This window comes from Ranitomeya imitator, chromosome 3, assembly GCF_032444005.1.
Source record: "Ranitomeya imitator isolate aRanImi1 chromosome 3, aRanImi1.pri, whole genome shotgun sequence".
Taxonomy (NCBI): Eukaryota; Metazoa; Chordata; class Amphibia; order Anura; family Dendrobatidae; genus Ranitomeya; species Ranitomeya imitator.
Window position 1 is genome coordinate 666,866,646 of NC_091284.1, and position 17,900 is coordinate 666,884,545.

Sequence of the window (17,900 nt, forward strand, 5' to 3'; positions counted from 1 at the left end):
ATATGATCACACTGGTGGTGGAGCAGTAGTAGTGTCTCGGGGGTCACATTATTATATGATCACACTGGTGGTGGAGCAGTAGTAGTGTCTCCGGGGTCACATTATTATATGATCACACTGGTGGTGGAGCAGTAGTAGTGTCTCCTGGGTCACATTATTATATGATCACACTGGTGGTGGAGCAGTAGTAGTGTCTCCGGGGTCACATTATTATATGATCACACTGGTGGTGGAGCAGTAGTAGTGTCTCCGGGGTCACATTATTATATGATCACACTGGTGGTGGAGCAGTAGTAGTGTCTCGGGGGTCACACTTATATGATCACACTGTTGGAGCAGTAGTAGTGTCTCCGGGGTCACACTTATATGATCACACTGGTGGAGCAGTAGTAGTGTCTCAGGTGTCACATTATTATATGATCACACTGGTGGTGGAGCAGTAGTAGTGTCTCCGGGGTCACATTATTATATGATCACACTGGTGGTGGAGCAGTAGTAGTGTCTCCGGGGTCACACTTATATGATCACACTGGTGGTGGAGCAGTAGTAGTGTCTCCGGGGTCACATTATTATATGATCACACTGGTGGTGGAGCAGTAGTAGTGTCTCTGGGGTCACATTATTATATGATCACACTGGTGGTGGAGCAGTAGTAGTGTCTCCGGGGTCACATTATTATATGATCACACTGGTGGTGGAGCAGTAGTAGTGTCTCCGGGGTCACACTTATATGATCACACTGGTGGTGGAGCAGTAGTAGTGTCTCCGGGGTCACACTTATATGATCACACTGTTGGAGCAGTAGCTGTCCAGGGTCAGGTGCAGGGTGACAGTCACAGGTCTCGTGGTGTCACCTGCCGTCACAAGCACATGCCAGTCCTGCGCTGTGTCCCGGTCTCATCCGTATAAACACTGTCGCAGCCTATGGAATCCCTCGTGCCGTGAATATGCCGAGAATCCCAGGGAAGCCTCCTGCCCGTGCTATATCCGCCGGGTGATGACGTTCTTTGGGGTCTCCCCTCCCCTGGCTGCTATTTCAGGGCCGCGTCCCTCCAGCCGCCTGCCTATTAATAGAGCGTAAGCTATTAATAGATCAAACAATGTGGCCTGCGTCATAGGAAACGGCGTGCGTCACCAGATACATTCCAGCGACGTGCCGGAAAGGCCACGCCCCCTGCCGCCTTCTATGGAGAGCGGAGAAGAATCACCCATGTGCGTCATACGCCCCCTGCCCGAGGCCACGCCTCCTCCCATGCGTCACAGAGGCTTTAATAGAATGTAGCTTGCAGGAGTGGAGCACAGTGAGCAGCGCAGGCTCTGGGAGACGCAGCCCGTGCTGGAGGAGCTGGACCGCGGCAGCGCACCCTGCGGACAGCCCGGGACCTCCAGCTGACACCTCTGGTATGTCATGCCCAGTGACTGGCACGCATCGGGGGGCTTCAGGGCACCTGTGCTGGGGTCCTCGCACTGCACTTGGCGGTGGTGCAGATGTTTGTGGCAACAGGTGCAGATGTGGCTGCAGGAGCCATTAGAGCCGGAGAGATGCAGCTTTCGCCCTGTGCACCTGCACCTACTGTAGCCCCTGTGTCTGCTTCGTGCTGCTGGGGGGGCAGGTTTCTGCGCTGCCCCCACTCAGCCCCATCAGGGTAGGGGTCAGTCTCAGTCATTCTTGTAATCTGGGTTTCTGTAGGTTGCCTGCACCAGGCTGATCTGGATTGATGGGAATTCTTGCATCCTCTAATGCGATGTATTGGGTGCTGTGTGCCTTCTGTATCTGTGGACTATCAGGAGCTCATCTCTTGCTCGGCCTTTGTTTCCCAGTGCAAAGTGCTTTCTTGGCTCCGCAGCCTCCTATCTCTGTCCTGGCCGCACTTCCTCAGGGGAAAAGTCTATCCTATAAAACGGTTTTATTGTGCGGATCACAATGGTGTTTGTCAGCAGCGGTTTCACTGTAATGGCCCCAGACCTGTGGGCATTGCTGAATGCTATGGTGGAGATTCAGAAGACGCTCTGGCTTTATTGCAATAAGCCCCCGGGGCTATGGCTCGTGCAGCTGCTGCAGAGCCTCTTGAGGCGTCTGTGCTGTGCTTGATTACTGTGATGTAAAGCAGCAGTAAGCTCATTACAGGTCTTAGGTCTGAGCAGTCAGAAGTCCGTTCCCCTGGCAGATCCTCGCTTGCTCTATAAATCTAGTGAGAATACTGACAGCTACGCTGTGGCCTAATACTCGGCTATTTATTATTGTATTAAATTCTCTCTGGAGGAATGCTGGGAGTTGTAGTGAATTCATGCTAAAATGGACATTCTATTACTTTCTTTGCAACTAGAAATGTCCCTGACTATAATAAATAAATGAAATATTAGTTTTCTCACGAGATTCTTCTTGTAGCGTTTATTATTCAAGTGTCTTAGGTTGGAAACATGACATCTCGTTACCGTTTGTTTAGCGTTGCTGCATGTAATGGCCATACGTCTCAGACAGCAGTCATAACCGGAGCCTGGCCGGCTTACACCCAATTATTAGCAGTGTTGACAAGGAAATTTATGGCACTTTGTGCTCAAAAAAGAACTGACTGATGCTTCGTAATGTCAAAGGAGCCTGGTGTACGAGAGCGGTTGCAGCAGAATTCGATCCCCTGCTTCCTACTGAAACCATACTAATGAGCCACTGCCACGCTGCCAACATTACTTCTGTCGTAGATCTGGTTGTAGGTTACCATGATGTAGGGGAGATCTTCAGATATACCTTACCATGAAGGCAAGTGCAATAGTGTCATTTAGTGATCTACAGTATTTGGGTTTTTTAAGTACAACAGTGGGACGTCTGACACATGGGGGAAACTCTTACTAACTCCAACAGTGATAAGACTGTCCCTTTAATGTGTGTGTATTTTATATACTATCTATCTCAAGACTAATGTGAACTTTTTCCTGTCTTTCATATTTTCCCAGAAATGCCCTGTATTCAAGCTCAGTATGGAAGTCTGTCTCAGTGTGCAGGCCCCACTGACTGTTACGTTCAAGAGATCTTAAACTCTGAGTTCAGTAAGTTCACCATGGACCTTGTTAACAGTGAAATTGCAGCTTCAACTTCATTGCCCAGCTTCAGCACCTTCATGGACGGTTACACAGGAGAATTTGATGCTTTTCTGTACCAGATCCCTTCTTCAACACCCCAGTCATCACCAAAGGTGGAGGAGTTTCAAGTGTTCGGCTGTTACCCAGGTTCTTTCACACATCAGGTGGATGAAACCATGTCATCAAGTGGATCAGATTATTACGGAAGCCCTTGCTCCATCCCATCTCCATCTACGCCAGGTTTCCAGAATCCTCAAGTTCCTACGTGGGAGAGCTCTTACGGAGCCTACTCCCCAACTCAGAATTTCGACAGCATGAGGCCATGGACTGATCAACAGAAAAGCAGCATTCCACAGTCTTCTTTTTTCTCGTTTGGAACACCATCTCACAGCCCAAGCATGGCTCCTAATTTATTAAAGATGAACCAAGGTCCACATAGACTTGAACAGCAGGTTTTGGATCCCGATGTGTTTGCACTAGCACAGAGCTCTTCTGCCGGATTTCCCACTATCCCTATTGGTCAGGGGCCCGTGGTACTGGATAGCTCCGTTATATTGGACAGTCCACTTTCTCCCTCTAAAGCACGGAGCCCCAGCTCAAATGAGGGGCGCTGTGCTGTCTGTGGAGATAATGCTTCATGTCAACATTACGGTGTACGAACCTGTGAAGGATGCAAAGGTTTTTTTAAGGTAAGCATTTTCCCTTTGGTCTCTGCATTTATTGATTGTCATCAAACTTTGATTGCCTCACCTCGTCGTCTCCCAGTGTGCTCATTGCCCTGCAGACTTGGCGGGTAGTCTTGGCACATAAATTTTGGTTCTGAGCCACCCTGTCTTTGCACTACAGCTGATACGCGTTCCTAGGGATGAAGAAAAGGGGCTCGTCCCAAAACTGTCCTATGGTGTTAAAAACCAGCTGTCCTACCCGTGTACAGTTTCTTGGCCCGCTTTTACAGCAGTTGATCATCCCTGCTGCCTTTACCTAACGTCAACTGAAAGGATTGCTCTCGGGCAAATGGGGGATAAGAGGAGGAACCCAACACCAATTATACAGCAGATAGAAGAGTAGAAGTTTCCATTAGGCAGCAGGTGTTGGCACGGTGTGAAATAGACTGCCCTCCAGATCTGAGAACTAGAATCCTGTAGTCTACATTAATCGTACACAATGAGTTTTGGTGTGTCTGTCTATTCTTGTGTACTTTGTACTCGTTGAATTTAGTGGGAATGATCCACTGCGTACAGGAAGGAAGTCTTTAGTAGCCTACTTTATTATAGGAAAAATGTGGGCATGGAGAGTCTTAAAATTCTATGATGTTAATATGAATTATGCATACATCCATAAATTATCACACGTCTCATAGTGATACAGTGCCAATCAGTCCTTTATGGAGGGGAAATGGACATATCCATCTAGAACTGCTAAGCAGTCAATACTTCTTCGTAAAGGAAACTAGTTGGTAGTGATTGTCTGCAAGTAATGTAGATGATTCCCTAAGTACGTTGACTTCAGTCTGAGAGGATCATTGTTTCTGGAGTTCAAAATTGTCATTCAGTTGTGGTGTATTCACACGTCCGAGAACCGATCGCAGTGCATGGATTGGCCATGGGTCCCGTGACCTGTGTGTGAGAGCTTCATAGAGACATATGAAGTTGTCACGCTCGGGTAGGGAGACCCACAGCCAGTCTGATCTCGGATCAATTTATATGGATATCTGATTGCGCCCCAAGTCAAATAGTCCAAATTTATTGCTTTCTGGCCAGTGTAGTAAAATTCTACAAATACTATTTGCTACAAGTGACTTCTGAGAAGCAAATCGAGTGCTTTAGAAGAGATGCTCTGGTAATTAAGATAGGTGAATTACTCCCTTTTGCTTGGAGCCAAATGTCAACTTGATATTAGGAACAGTCCGACACTAGAGAAATGTTACAAAAATAAATAGGAACAGACGGGGCTTTGTGTTGGTCTGGCATCTTGCTTCCCCTGACAATTGTTCCCTTTTCTCCCCACAGAGGACTGTACAGAAAAATGCCAAGTACATCTGCTTGGCTAACAAGGACTGTCCCGTGGACAAAAGGCGCAGGAATCGCTGCCAGTTCTGTCGGTTTCAAAAATGCTTAGCAGTGGGAATGGTAAAGGAAGGTATGTACTTAATATATTTTGTCATGTGTTCATAATAAATTTCCATTTTAGCTTTGACTTGTAACGAAAATATGCTTGTGTACAAATTGCAGAATTTAGTCCCACTTGGGAGTGAGAGTTTAGAAAAATGGGGGGGAGGAATGTGAAATGTTAATAGATGGAAAATTATTACATCTTTAAAAAAGTTGGCTAGTCATTTTAAAAAGTTTGAGTAACATCTCTTCTGAGCTCCCACCACTTCTGTTTTGATTCTTCCTGGTCCCAGTTGACATGTTGAAAATGGCCAACCACTGGCCAGAGGTAGCCCACCTCATCTGCTGAGCAGCAACTCCTGCATGTCAACCAAGGATCGGCAGTGAAATTTCCTTTTTTGGTGGGGAGCCTGTTTAAAAAAAAAAAAAAAAATCGGTCAAGCAACCCCTTTATTTTCCAGTAGATGCCACCTCTCACTGACTGACGATTATTATAGAATTTGTACCTAAAATAAAAACTTTAGTCCTTTTGTATAGATGTTTTGATAGTTTTGCATTGGTTTTTCATAAAATCTTACGAAACTTCTGATCCTCTTCTTTCCCAGATTGTACTAACCAGGACTATATTACTTTTTTGGCTTTTAGTTGTACGTACAGACAGTTTGAAGGGCAGGAGGGGTCGCCTTCCATCAAAACCAAGACAAGTTTCAGACTCTTCTCCAGTTAGTCTCATCAACTCCCTGGTGAGAGCGCACATAGACACCATCCCCAATTCTAGCAATCTCGATTACTCCCAGGTAAGTCATTATTAAGGTTTCCAAAGTGGAATAACCCATATTTACTTGGGTAATATGCAGTATAATTATCATTATTTTTTTTTTTTTTTTAGTCCAATAACATTTTAATATTATTCATTTTAGTACCAAGAGAATGTCCCCGTTCTGCTGGAGAAGGAGAATCCTGTTGATGTGCAGCAGTTCTACGACCTTCTCTCTGGTTCTTTGGAAGTCATCCGCAAATGGGCAGAGAAAATCCAGGGCTTTGCAGAGCTTCCGAAAGAAGACCAGTATCTTCTTCTAGAGTCTTCTTTCCTGGAACTTTTCATCCTTCGACTTGCTTACAGGTAAAGCAGGTGTCATGTGCTAGAAAACCTAGCTCCTTTTGAGCTGCTAATCATGTTCTGAACATTGAAGAAATAAATGCATTAAAAAATGTAACTTCCTGCATAATGGAGAAATTACAATCTCCTTGAAGACATGTTACAAGGTTATATATAGATTTATGGGGTCCAATTTGTAGTGACTGATTTGTTTGTTAAAAAAAAAAAGCAATTTACCTAATTATATTCTTTTAAAGTAATAAACAAAAGGTAGAAGTAATTTTTAAGCACTTTGGACCAGATCACTTTAAATTGTTTTCTTTTGATTTTAACACCAGTCTTGCTATATAGGTAGATTATTTGGTAGGAAAAATGTAGTACTCCCTGTTTAATCTTGACTTTATTTTCTACCAACAGCTCGAAACCTGAGGAGGGGAAGCTGATCTTCTGTAATGGCGTGGTGCTTCATCGCATGCAGTGTGTCAGAGGGTTTGGCGAGTGGATAGACTCTATCATTGACTTCTCACACAGCCTCCAGCGTATGAACATCGACGTCCCATCATTTTCCTGTCTCTCGGCTCTTGTTATCATCACAGGTAAGTCCTAAGCTTATACTAGAGCATTTCTACTTAGACAAGTGCTTCAACTTGGAACTACAATTTTTATCCTCCTTCTATTGGCAAAGATATTGATGATCTTTACGGTACAAATCTCTGGTTCCAATTTCCCTATTCCTACAGATTACCCAAACTACAAATCTAAGACTCTTCCCTGGAGTCTTCTAGACTCTTCCCTGACAGTTGATGTTGGGGGAGAGACCATATTTACTTTGGTATGGAGAAAAAAACACTATGAGGGCGCTTCTAGATACTGAGATGAGATGTCCGAGCAAATGGAAGATTCATTAACACTTTACTGACATATGACGTATTGGTACGTGCTGCAGCATTTACAGGACACATCCAGAGGGCCACGACATCCCTACAAAGCGATTGCAGGGTGTCGATGGTTGCTGTGACAGCCAAGGGTCTACTGAAGACCCCATAGCCATCCCTTTGCTTGCATTCATAGCAGACCGTGATTTGTGCTATTTACAGCAATACGGTGGTATTGCTTGAGATATATATATATATATATACAGGTCCTTCTCAAAAAATTAGCATATAGTGTTAAATTTCATTATTTACTATAATGTAATGATTACAATTAAACTTTCATATATTATAGATTCATTATCCACCAACTGAAATTTGTCAGGTCTTTTATTGTTTTAATACTGATGATTTTGGCATACAACTCCTGATAACCCAAAAAACCTGTCTCAATAAATTAGCATATTTCACCCATCCAATCAAATAAAAGTGTTTTTTAATAACAAACAAAAAAAACATCAAATAATAATGTTCAGTTATGCACTCAATACTTGGTCGGGAATCCTTTGGCAGAAATGACTGCTTCAATGCGGCGTGGCATGGAGGCAATCAGCCTGTGACACTGCTGAGATGTTATGGAGGCCCAGGATGCTTCAATAGCGGCCTTAAGCTCATCCAGAGTGTTGGGTCTTGCGTCTCTCAACTTTCTCTTCACAATATCCCAAAGATTCTCTATGGGGTTCAGGTCAGGAGAGTTGGCAGGCCAATTGAGCACAGTAATACCATGGTCAGTAAACCATTTACCAGTGGTTTTGGCACTGAGCAGGTGCCAGGTCGTGCTGAAAAATGAAATCTTCATCTCCATAAAGCATTTCAGCCGATGGAAGCATGAAGTGCTCCAAAATCTCCTGATAGCTAGCTGCATTGACCCTGCCCTTGATAAAACACAGTGGACCAACACCAGCAGCTGACATGGCACCCCACACCATCACTGACTGTGGGTACTTGACACTGGACTTCAGGCATTTTGGCATTTCCTTCTCCCCAGTCTTCCTCCAGACTCTGGCACCTTGATTTCCGAATGACATGCAAAATTTGCTTTCATCAGAAAAAAGTACTTGGGACCACTTAGCAACAGTCCAGTGCTGCTTCTCTGTAGCCCAGGTCAGGCACCTCTGCCGCTGTTTATGGTTCAAAAGTGGCTTTACCTGGGGAATGCGGCACCTGTAGCCCATTTCCTGCACACGCCTGTGCACGGTGGCTCTGGATGTTTCCACACCAGACTCAGTCCACTGCTTCCTCAGGTTCCCCAAGGTCTGGAATCGGTCCTTCTCCACAATCTTCCTCAGGGTCCGGTATCCTCTTCTCGTTGTACAGCGTTTTCTGCCACATTGTTTCCTTCCAACAGACTTACCATTGAGGTGCCTTGATACAGCACTCTGGGAACAGCCTATTTGTTGAGAAATTTCTTTCTGGGTCTTACCCTCTTGCTTGAGGGTGTCAATGATGGCCTTCTTGACATCTGTCAGGTCGCTAGTCTTACCCATGATGGGGGTTTTGAGTAATGAACCAGGCAGGGAGTTTATAAAAGCCTCAGGTATCTTTTGCATGTGTTTAGAGTTAATTAGTTGATTCAGAAGATTAGGGTAATAGGTCGTTTAGAGAACCTTTTCTTGATATGCTAATTTATTGAGACAGGTTTTTTGGGTTATCAGGAGTTGTATGCCAAAATCATCAGTATTAAAACAATAAAAGACCTGACAAATTTCAGTTGGTGGATAATGAATCTATAATATATGAAAGTTTAATTGTAATCATTACATTATAGTAAATAATGAAATTTAACACTATATGCTAATTTTTTGAGAAGGACCTGTATATATATCTATCTCTCACACAAGCGATCAGAGAATGACAAGTTCAGTTCCCTAAGGAGACTAACTAATTCAGTAAAAATAAATGATTTCATAAAATTAAGTTCAAAGCACCCCGTTTTCCCCCACTAAATATTAAGAATTTTTTTTTTTAAATTCACTTCGTAACAGTCCGATCTATAATATTAGTGAATGGCGTATCGGAAAAAAAAAATCAAAATTACAAATTTTTTTTCGTCCACTGCAACGGGGCAAAGTAATGCATTGAGGAGATCAAAACATTTTATCTACCCTCAAATGGTATCACTTAAAACATTGGCTCATGGAACTAAAAAAACAAACTCTCACACGGAAAATTAAAAACTTAAATTATAATTTTTATCTTCAGATTTATTTTTTTTTTCACCAAATATATTAGAGCCTATGCATGTTTGGTATACCTGTAATAGTACTGACCTGGAGAATTACAGTATATTTCTTCAGGTGATTGTTACCGTATAATGAGAGCAGTAAATAAATTACCCAAAAAACAACTGCGGAATTGTACTTTTCTGCTATATCACTGTATGTGGAATTTTGTTGCTGCTTTCCAGTCAATTACATGATAAAATAGGTGGTGTCATTCCAAAGTACACCTTGTCCTCATACTGTTATGTCGACAGAACAATAAAAAAAAGGTTTGGGATTTTGGAGGAAGGAGAGGGGAAAAAAACCAAAACAGAAAATTGCCGTGTCGAACAGGATAAAAAACATGCCTGTGCAGTAAAATATTGTCGTTTTATTTTGGAGTTTGTGACTCATTTCAGGGTGTATTTACTACCGGAAACAGTGAATATTTTACTACATAGCAGTCTCTTCAATAATTCTTCCATCTGCTCTGCAACCTCGACATCTTATTTTGGTGTGCCCTCAAGGTGTTTGTTCCATACTACCATATTATAGTACTACTGGCTCTAGAGGGACCTTTAAAGTGTTCCTCCACTTTCACAAGAAATTGACTGTAGTGCAGGACACTGCAGTATAATATTTCTAAGTGACTTTTAGCAATTTCTGCCGCTAACCGACTGTACGGACTACCCAAATGTTATGTTGCGGGCTGCACTAAAATATCCAGTGTCCTTGGCTACCATCTTCAGTGCAGGAGCGAGTGCTCGAAGACCCTATGACGCTTACTGCTACACTGAAGATGGTATCTTGGCAGCTGGAAATGGACGATGCATATTTTAGTGACTTCAGGCGCTTCTGCTGCTGTTTATAGGCAGAAATCTTTGATTTTCTCTATTACGGGAGAGGAGGATCAGGCATGTTGAGTTTCAGTTATTCGCACTGGAAATGGGCCTTCACTAGAGCTTCCGTATAGTAGGAGGCCAGTGCAGAGAGAGGAACCTTTAATATTGTGTATCTGAATTTTACTATGACAGCCCTTCTCACTTATATGTACTACTCCATTGAAGGCAAACGCAGAGTAGATGGACTGCAATAAATCTCTACTGCACACATTGTAAATGTGGCATCTACCAATATTCCGTGTTTGCGTGGGTTTCCTCCGGGTACTCCGGTTTCCTCCCACATTCCAAAGACATACTGATAGGGAATTTAGATTGTGAGCCCCAACGGGGACAGTGATGATGATGTGTGCAACCTGTAAAGCGCTGCGGAATATGTTAGCGCTATATAAAAATAAAGCTTATTATTATTATTATTATTATTATTATTATTATTATTATTATTATTATTAAGTTCGATTCTTTCTTCTATTACAGACAGACATGGCCTGAAAGAATCCAAGAAAGTAGAAGAGCTGCAAAGCAGGATTATTAATTGCCTTAAAGAGCATGTACCATCAAGCCTGATTGAGCAGAACCGATCCAACTGTCTGTCCAAGTTACTGGGCAAACTTCCTGAGCTCCGCACCTTGTGTACGCAGGGTCTCCAGCGTATTTTTTACCTGAAGTTAGAGGACCTTGTACCACCTCCTCCTATTGTGGAGAAGATCTTCATGGACACACTGCCCTTCTAAACCAGCACTGCACTTTTTTGTTCTTACACGTACAGAGAGAAGGAAACCCACGTGTGGACAGCAGAGGATCCTGTTACAAACTTGTGGGACCTTTTTCTTTGATTTTAGGTGCCTAACCCAGTTTATCCTTTTTGTCTTTGGGATTTTCCGGGTCTTATCTGAAGACTTCATTTTTATTATTCTATAATATCCAGATGTGCCTTTGGCTTAAAAAAAACAGACTTTTTGTGTTCATCTTTTGTTTCACTTGTAAAAGTATTTTTTTTTAAATACTTGCAGAATTCATTGGACTCCTACACTGCCTTTCTTACAGCACTCCGGGACTGGACCAGTCCTTTGTAAAAGACGTCATTTCAAAATCTAGAGGGGAGAAACAGGCGCCACCTCCCCTCTCTGTTATCCCATCTACCTTGCGACAGGCCGAGAGGGATGGACCCCATTTCAGTCACAGCCACTTTGTAAAGTCTTGTACATAAATGAAGCGTGAACTGTACATAGTATTAAATACAAAGCTACCCCTTGTTATGGTCACTATGGTTTTCACAGTGTTCTGGACTGTGTGTAAATATGTGTAATTTTTGAATAGAAACCTTTATATTTGTGTATCCTACTGGATTTACAGTATGTGTTTTTCTGATTAATATATATTTAATATATTGAATAAAAAACGCTGTAATAGTATTAAGCCATCCCTTATTAATTGCTTTTCTACATATAAATCAATTGGGGCTCCTATATATATTTTTAGTAGCTGGAAGCTTGTATAAAGACACTCGTAGAAATGATGTACTCCTTGTCATGCCTATACCGATGGTACCGTTTAATGGCTCACAGAGAGGGTCTGTCTGATGATGGACCCTACTTGTGGTTAATGTACACTGTTGACTGCAATGTATACTTATAAGACCAGGTGCAGACAGGCGTATTTTTGATCTGAGTGTGATCCGACAAAACATCAGATGACACTCGGACCAATGACCTATGAAGCCGTGCACCTGGCAGGTTTTTTTTTTTTTTATCTTCTGACTGTGGCAGTCCGAAGGGGGGAAAAAAAAAAAAATTGCTGCATGCCCAAGTTTGATCGCGCTCAGCCATGCAAGTCATTGAGTTCATGGAAACCCTCGGACTGCACTTGGATGATATTTGAGTGCGGACAGATTTTCAACAGAATGGCCCCCTTTTGTTTTTTGTTTTCTTCTTCCCTGCGTTTTAATCAATCCGGTAAATCCGCATGTGTTTATTATATCCAATACAGCGTCTCCGCAACAGAGATTGACGTGCTGCTGCTCGTAAACCCACAACGCGGCTCCATTTATGCGGTGGTGAATAGAATCACAGCCGATATGGGATTTCTATAAATCCCCTCCACTGTGCTTCTAATGTACAATGCAGCATTTTACACGCAGCGCAGGTGAGCTGTGTCCAAAGCGCTGCTATTCCCCATCGTGGGCACATACCCGCAGAGATACCATTAAATTGGCAGATCCTCTACCCATTCCCAAAAAGTCGTGTAAAATTAGTAGCTGTATGAAGCTTATAGAATTGTTTTAATTTTATAGTATTTTTAATACTACTTGCCTCACACTGGTAACTCCCTTTCATTAATATGAGCTCTGAATTCAGATCCTTTTCATATTCCAGAAATCCATATTTTTCTTAAAAAGCTTCAATTCAATGTCTTATTATGTCATACATGCCCATTTTGGAGGGTTGATCCTACTGACTTCCTTTTTTAGTTTACTTTTTAATATTCATGAGTTTATTTGTATTTGCTTGACAGCTGATAACTTGTATATGGGACCATAAATTTATGGTAATAATAGTGTCCTCTTATGTTAGAAACCAAACATTTCAACTGAACGTAAATGAAGTTAATAGCATTGGATTCTCATTTTTGCCCTGTCCTATGAATCGCCTTTTCCCACTGGACAGGAATCTGCAAACAGTTATACCGGTCTACATAGCATTCACTGTGAAATGCATCAGGCTAAAGTCATAGAGAATCAAACGATGCTATATCAGAAGTAGACGTGTTATCTGAGGCTGTTGTCAAAAGAACTACCATTTAGGCTTTACCGCTATTTAAAACTAGACCTTAAGTTAGATACGTCTGCATGCCGTTATGGAGATAAATAAAGTATCTTTTCTGGGGAGGCCTAGCCTTTAACTGTTCAGCTGTAAATAAGCAAATAATTATTTGCAATTCTCAAACTCTAAATGAGCAGCCGCAGGGAAAACAAATTCACTGTGGTTGCCCTAGGAACCCATTGAACACTACCTATAAATTTCAGTTTACAGCTGTCTGCAGCTTGTCTTTGGCCAGCAGCCTCTGGACTACAGCAAAACAATCTGGAACCGGTTGATGGGATGCAGGGAAACTTCAGAGAATTTAGTTTCCCTGTTCTAGCTGAAGGACACGTTGCTGTAAGCAAATAGAAGAGTATTGGGGACTGTAAAATATTGCAATTCTTACGTGCAGTAAACTGCATTTGTACACTGAGGGAACCTGGGAAAAAAACTGATTGTCCCTTCCTTGGCATAGCTCCTCAATATTAGAACAGTAGGTGGCCAAATCTTTGCATCTCAATCATTCAACTGTTTGAAGGGGCCGAGAGACGGGCCCCACTGATCTCATTGATGGTCTACACTAGCAAAGGCCACCACTTTTTAGAAAGCTGGATAACCCTTAACCTTTTCAGTAATACGATGACTTTTATAACTTTACAACTGCGCATGTGACTCTCCGTGACATTCACACCACCGTTGGTGACAGCTTTGTCATGATGTAGGCATGTTAAATAAGACCTATCGTTTTCATTTTACGAAATACCAGCAGATTGCCTAAAAGTTTGAAGTTTATGTTTTGACCAAACTAGAGTTGAAGTTGGTGATTAACAGGAGAGAGGGGTTTACCCCAAACACATTCTCACCACCACCCCATTGTAGTTAAAAAATGCCATACACATCATTTCCCATCTCATCTCTGCACTGCTGGGGGAAGAAAAGAAATAGGAGGAACCACTCGGGATTCTGCTGCATCATCTGCTCCTTGTGATGGACACCTTTGAACTTGCTGAGCAACAAAGTCTTAAAAAAGAATAAAAATTAAAATGATGAAATATACAACAAAGCTGTGGCAAAGTTCCCATGTTACAAATAGAATATTTTTTATCTTTGGATCATCCTTAAAACTATATGTAAATGCCTACAACAAAGTCTGGGAGCACAATAGCATATTACAGATACAAACTAATTACTTTTTTTTTTTACTTTAACGTTTTGAATACATTTAAATGGTTATATTTAAGATTTTTTAAACTATGTGCACTTTTTTTTAAAATATATTACGTTTTCTGCTCTGAAGACGCTCTTTACTTTACCATAGCCAGAGGGAAGACTCAATTGATGCCCTGAAGACACCATGCAAGAAAAAAAGGTGAAGCGCTGTTTTGGCACTACCAAAGGTATCACGCATCTTGAGTTATAACAAGTTAATTCATGTGTACATACGTTTCGCAGTGGATTTAACTCCTTCAGGCACCAATCCTATGTGCTGGAGCAGCAGTCTTCATTCAGATCTACTATTGCACAAATCGGCGTTGTGTCGCGCACAAGTTGTCCAGGTGAGCGGTTTTATGTCAGGTCTCTTACAATTACACTAATAGCGATATCACACTGGGAACGCTTCTTTCATTCCATCCTGGGAAGACACCATGATCATCTTTTTCAACATTTTGCTTGAAAAACTAATAACCGTTTCTTTATTGTTGAATGGAGTTTTAAAAAAGTTTGTAAAACGCCAATATAAACAGCTGACACAAAAACGCTGGAAGAAAGCTCAAAAGAACACTGATAGTCAAAATAGCTGAAATGCGCTCAGAGAACGACCCCATAAAAATGGTTATGAAAAAAAAGCACTGGCTGAGGCATCTTCCTCTTGAAATACTAGGCAGGATACCCCACCTGATAAAGACTAGAGATGAGCGGTGTTCGAGTCGAACTGTTCGCCAATTTCAAATTCGAGCTGTTTTTGGAGGTGTTCAAGTCGTTCGTCGAACTCGAACAATTTGCTTAAAATTCGGCTGTTCGAGTTTCTGTTCGATAACTGTTCATTCACCAAAAGCCTCGCTTGATTTGCACATTAAAACGGTTTATCATTGTTAATAGACTGTTTCAGTGTATAGTGGGCGGGGAATAGATCTGTGCTGAAATAATGCCGATCTCCATTTTTTTTCTTTCCCGCTTGGTGCACACAAGCAAGGGCATATGTCATTGGCTGTGTATGTCACATGTCCTTGCCCTATAAGAACCAGCCATTTGCCCCATCGCCACCATTTCCTCACTGCTGCAGCTTAGTGTTAGACAGCACCGCTGCTTCTGTGGGCGCTATACAGACTAAGAGTCTTTTTTGGGAGAGAATTTTCAGAGAGATAGGTTTAGGGAGTCGGGACAAGTTGTAATATCAGCCCTTTTCAGGGTAGGTTACAGCAGTTCCTAGCACTTTTGCCAGGCAGGTCTGTGCCAGTGCTGTGCAAGTGTTTGTCACTGCATTTGGTGTAATCTAGCTCAGCCAATCCTTTTGGGCTAGTAGCATTGTCTGGTAGTCATCTGAGTAGCCCGCCTGTGAAGCTATCTACACCACCTGTGTATCTAAATTTTTACTGCATCTAACCCAGGAAATTGTTTAGGGCCTAGGAGCAGTGTCTGCACGTCAGCGGAGTAGCCCACCTGTGAAGCTATCTACACCACCTGTGTATCTAAATTTTTACTGCATCTAACCCAGTAAATTGTTTTGGGCCTAGGAGCAGTGTCTGCACATCAGCGGAGTAGCCCGCCTGTGAAGCTAACTTCACCGCCTGTGTATCTAAATTTTTACTGCATCTAACCCAGTAAATCTTTTTGGGCTTAGTAGCACTATTTGCACGTCACTGGAGTAGCCCGCCTGTGAAGCTAGCTACACTGCCTGTGTATCTAAAGGTTTACTGCATTTAACCCAGGAAATCCTTTTAGGCCTAGTAGCAATTTCTGCTACTCAGCAGCGTACCCCACCCATGAAGCAAGCTCAGGGGCGGATTATCAGAGGGTCAATATGGGCGGTAGCCCAGGGCCCAGTGGTCTGCGGGGGCCCTGGGCTACCGCACAGATTGACCCTCCGCTAATCGTCTGAATGCCCGCCGGCATTTGTGTGCCCCCGGACCCGGTGGGCAGAGAGAGCGTGCCCGCACGTCAATAGTTAACAACAACAGCCGCCAGCCAATTGGAGGCTGGCAGCTGATGTCGGCCGCAGCGCACACGTCGCCGGCGTCTGACGTCATTGTCAGTCGCCGGCGAGTGTGCGCTGCTGAAGGGAGCTCGCCGCCTGGAGCGCAGACAGGTGAGGAGACTGTTTGTTTGTTTTTTTATCAGTTAATGGTGGACACACTGGGGGGCAATGCTGGAGACACTGGGGCAGATTGCTGGAGGACACACTGGGGGCAATGCTGGAGACACTGGGGCAGATTGCTAGAGACACTGGGGCAGATTGTTGGAGACAGTGGGGCAATGCTGGAGACAGTGGGGCAGATTGCTGGAGGACACACTGGGGGCAATGCTGGAGACACTAGGGCAGATTGCTGGAGACAGTGGGGCAATGCTGGAGACAGTGGGGAAGATTGCTGGAGGACACACTGGGGGCAATGCTGGAGACACTGGGGCAGATTGCTAGAGACACTGGGGCAAATTGTTGGAGACAGTGGGGCAATGATGGAGATAGTGGGGCAATGCTGGAGACAGTGGGGCAATGCTGGAGACAGTGGGGCAGATTTCTGGAGGACACACTGGGGGGCAATGCTGGAGACACTGGGGCAGATTGCTAGAGACACTGGGGCAGATTGTTGGAGACAGTGGGGCAATGCTGGAGATAGTGGGGCAATGCTGGAGATAGTGGGGCAATGCTGGAGACAGTGGGGCAATGCTGGAGATAGTGGGGCAATGCTGGAGACAGTGGGTCAGATTGCTGGAGGACACACTGGGGGCAATGCTGGAGACACTGGGGCAGATTGCTGGAGACACTGGGGCAGATTGTTGGAGACAGTGGGGCAATGCTGGAGACAGTGGGGCAATGCTGGAGACAGTGGGGCAGATTGCTGGAGGACACACTGGGGGCAATGCTGGAGACAGTGGGGAAGATTGCTGGAGGACACACTGGGGGCAATGCTGGAGACAGTGGGGTAGATTGCTGGAGACAGTGGGGCAGATTGCTGGAGACAGTGGGGCAGATTGCTGGAGACACTGGGGCAATGCTGGAGACAGTGGGGCAATGCTGGAGACAGTGGGGCAATGCTGGAGACACTGGGACAATGCTGGAGACACTGGGGCAGATTGCTGGACACACTGGGGGTAATATGCTGGACACACTGGGGCAGATTGCTGGACACACTGTCTGGGGGCAATATGCTGGACATACTGGGGGCAGATTGCAGGACACACTGGGGGTAATATGCTGAACACACTGGGGGTAATATGCTGGACACAATGGGGGTAATATGCTGGACACACTGAGGGTAATATGCTGGACACACTGGGGGTAATATGCTGGACACACTGGGGGCAGGACTGGAGGCATGGGCAGAATGGAGACACAGGGTAGAATGAAAGACATGGGGCAGAGTGCTGGACACAGATGGGGCAGGATTGGATCATGGGGCAGGATGGATACGATGGAGACAGATGGGGCAGGATGGGGAGATCATATGGTGTAGAATGGATACTCATGAGTGCAGGATGGGAGAACATATGGCTGGAGCCAGTAATGAGATACACGGGGGCTAGGATGGGGAATATTATTACCATAGGGGCTAATTAAGG

General features: G+C 43.9%; 1 protein-coding gene across 2 annotated transcripts in view; it reads left to right on the forward strand.

The window, feature by feature from the left end:
- The window catches only part of NR4A1 (nuclear receptor subfamily 4 group A member 1), an 88,018-nt gene extending 76,283 nt beyond the window's left edge, over positions 1 to 11,735 (forward strand). The window contains exons 1-7 of one of the 2 annotated variants that reach the window (XM_069758307.1): positions 1,271 to 1,401; positions 2,953 to 3,767; positions 5,088 to 5,217; positions 5,835 to 5,986; positions 6,110 to 6,312; positions 6,706 to 6,884; positions 10,798 to 11,735. In XM_069758307.1, coding sequence (XP_069614408.1) covers positions 2,955 to 3,767; positions 5,088 to 5,217; positions 5,835 to 5,986; positions 6,110 to 6,312; positions 6,706 to 6,884; positions 10,798 to 11,054 — 1,734 coding nt within the window. In that variant the 5' untranslated portion in view covers positions 1,271 to 1,401; positions 2,953 to 2,954 and the 3' untranslated portion in view covers positions 11,055 to 11,735. Of the gene's footprint in view, positions 1 to 1,270; positions 1,402 to 2,952; positions 3,768 to 5,087; positions 5,218 to 5,834; positions 5,987 to 6,109; positions 6,313 to 6,705; positions 6,885 to 10,797 lie in introns of those variants that run through there. The other variant, XM_069758308.1, reaches the window with a different exon arrangement.
- The last annotated feature ends 6,165 nt before the right edge of the window (positions 11,736 to 17,900 follow it).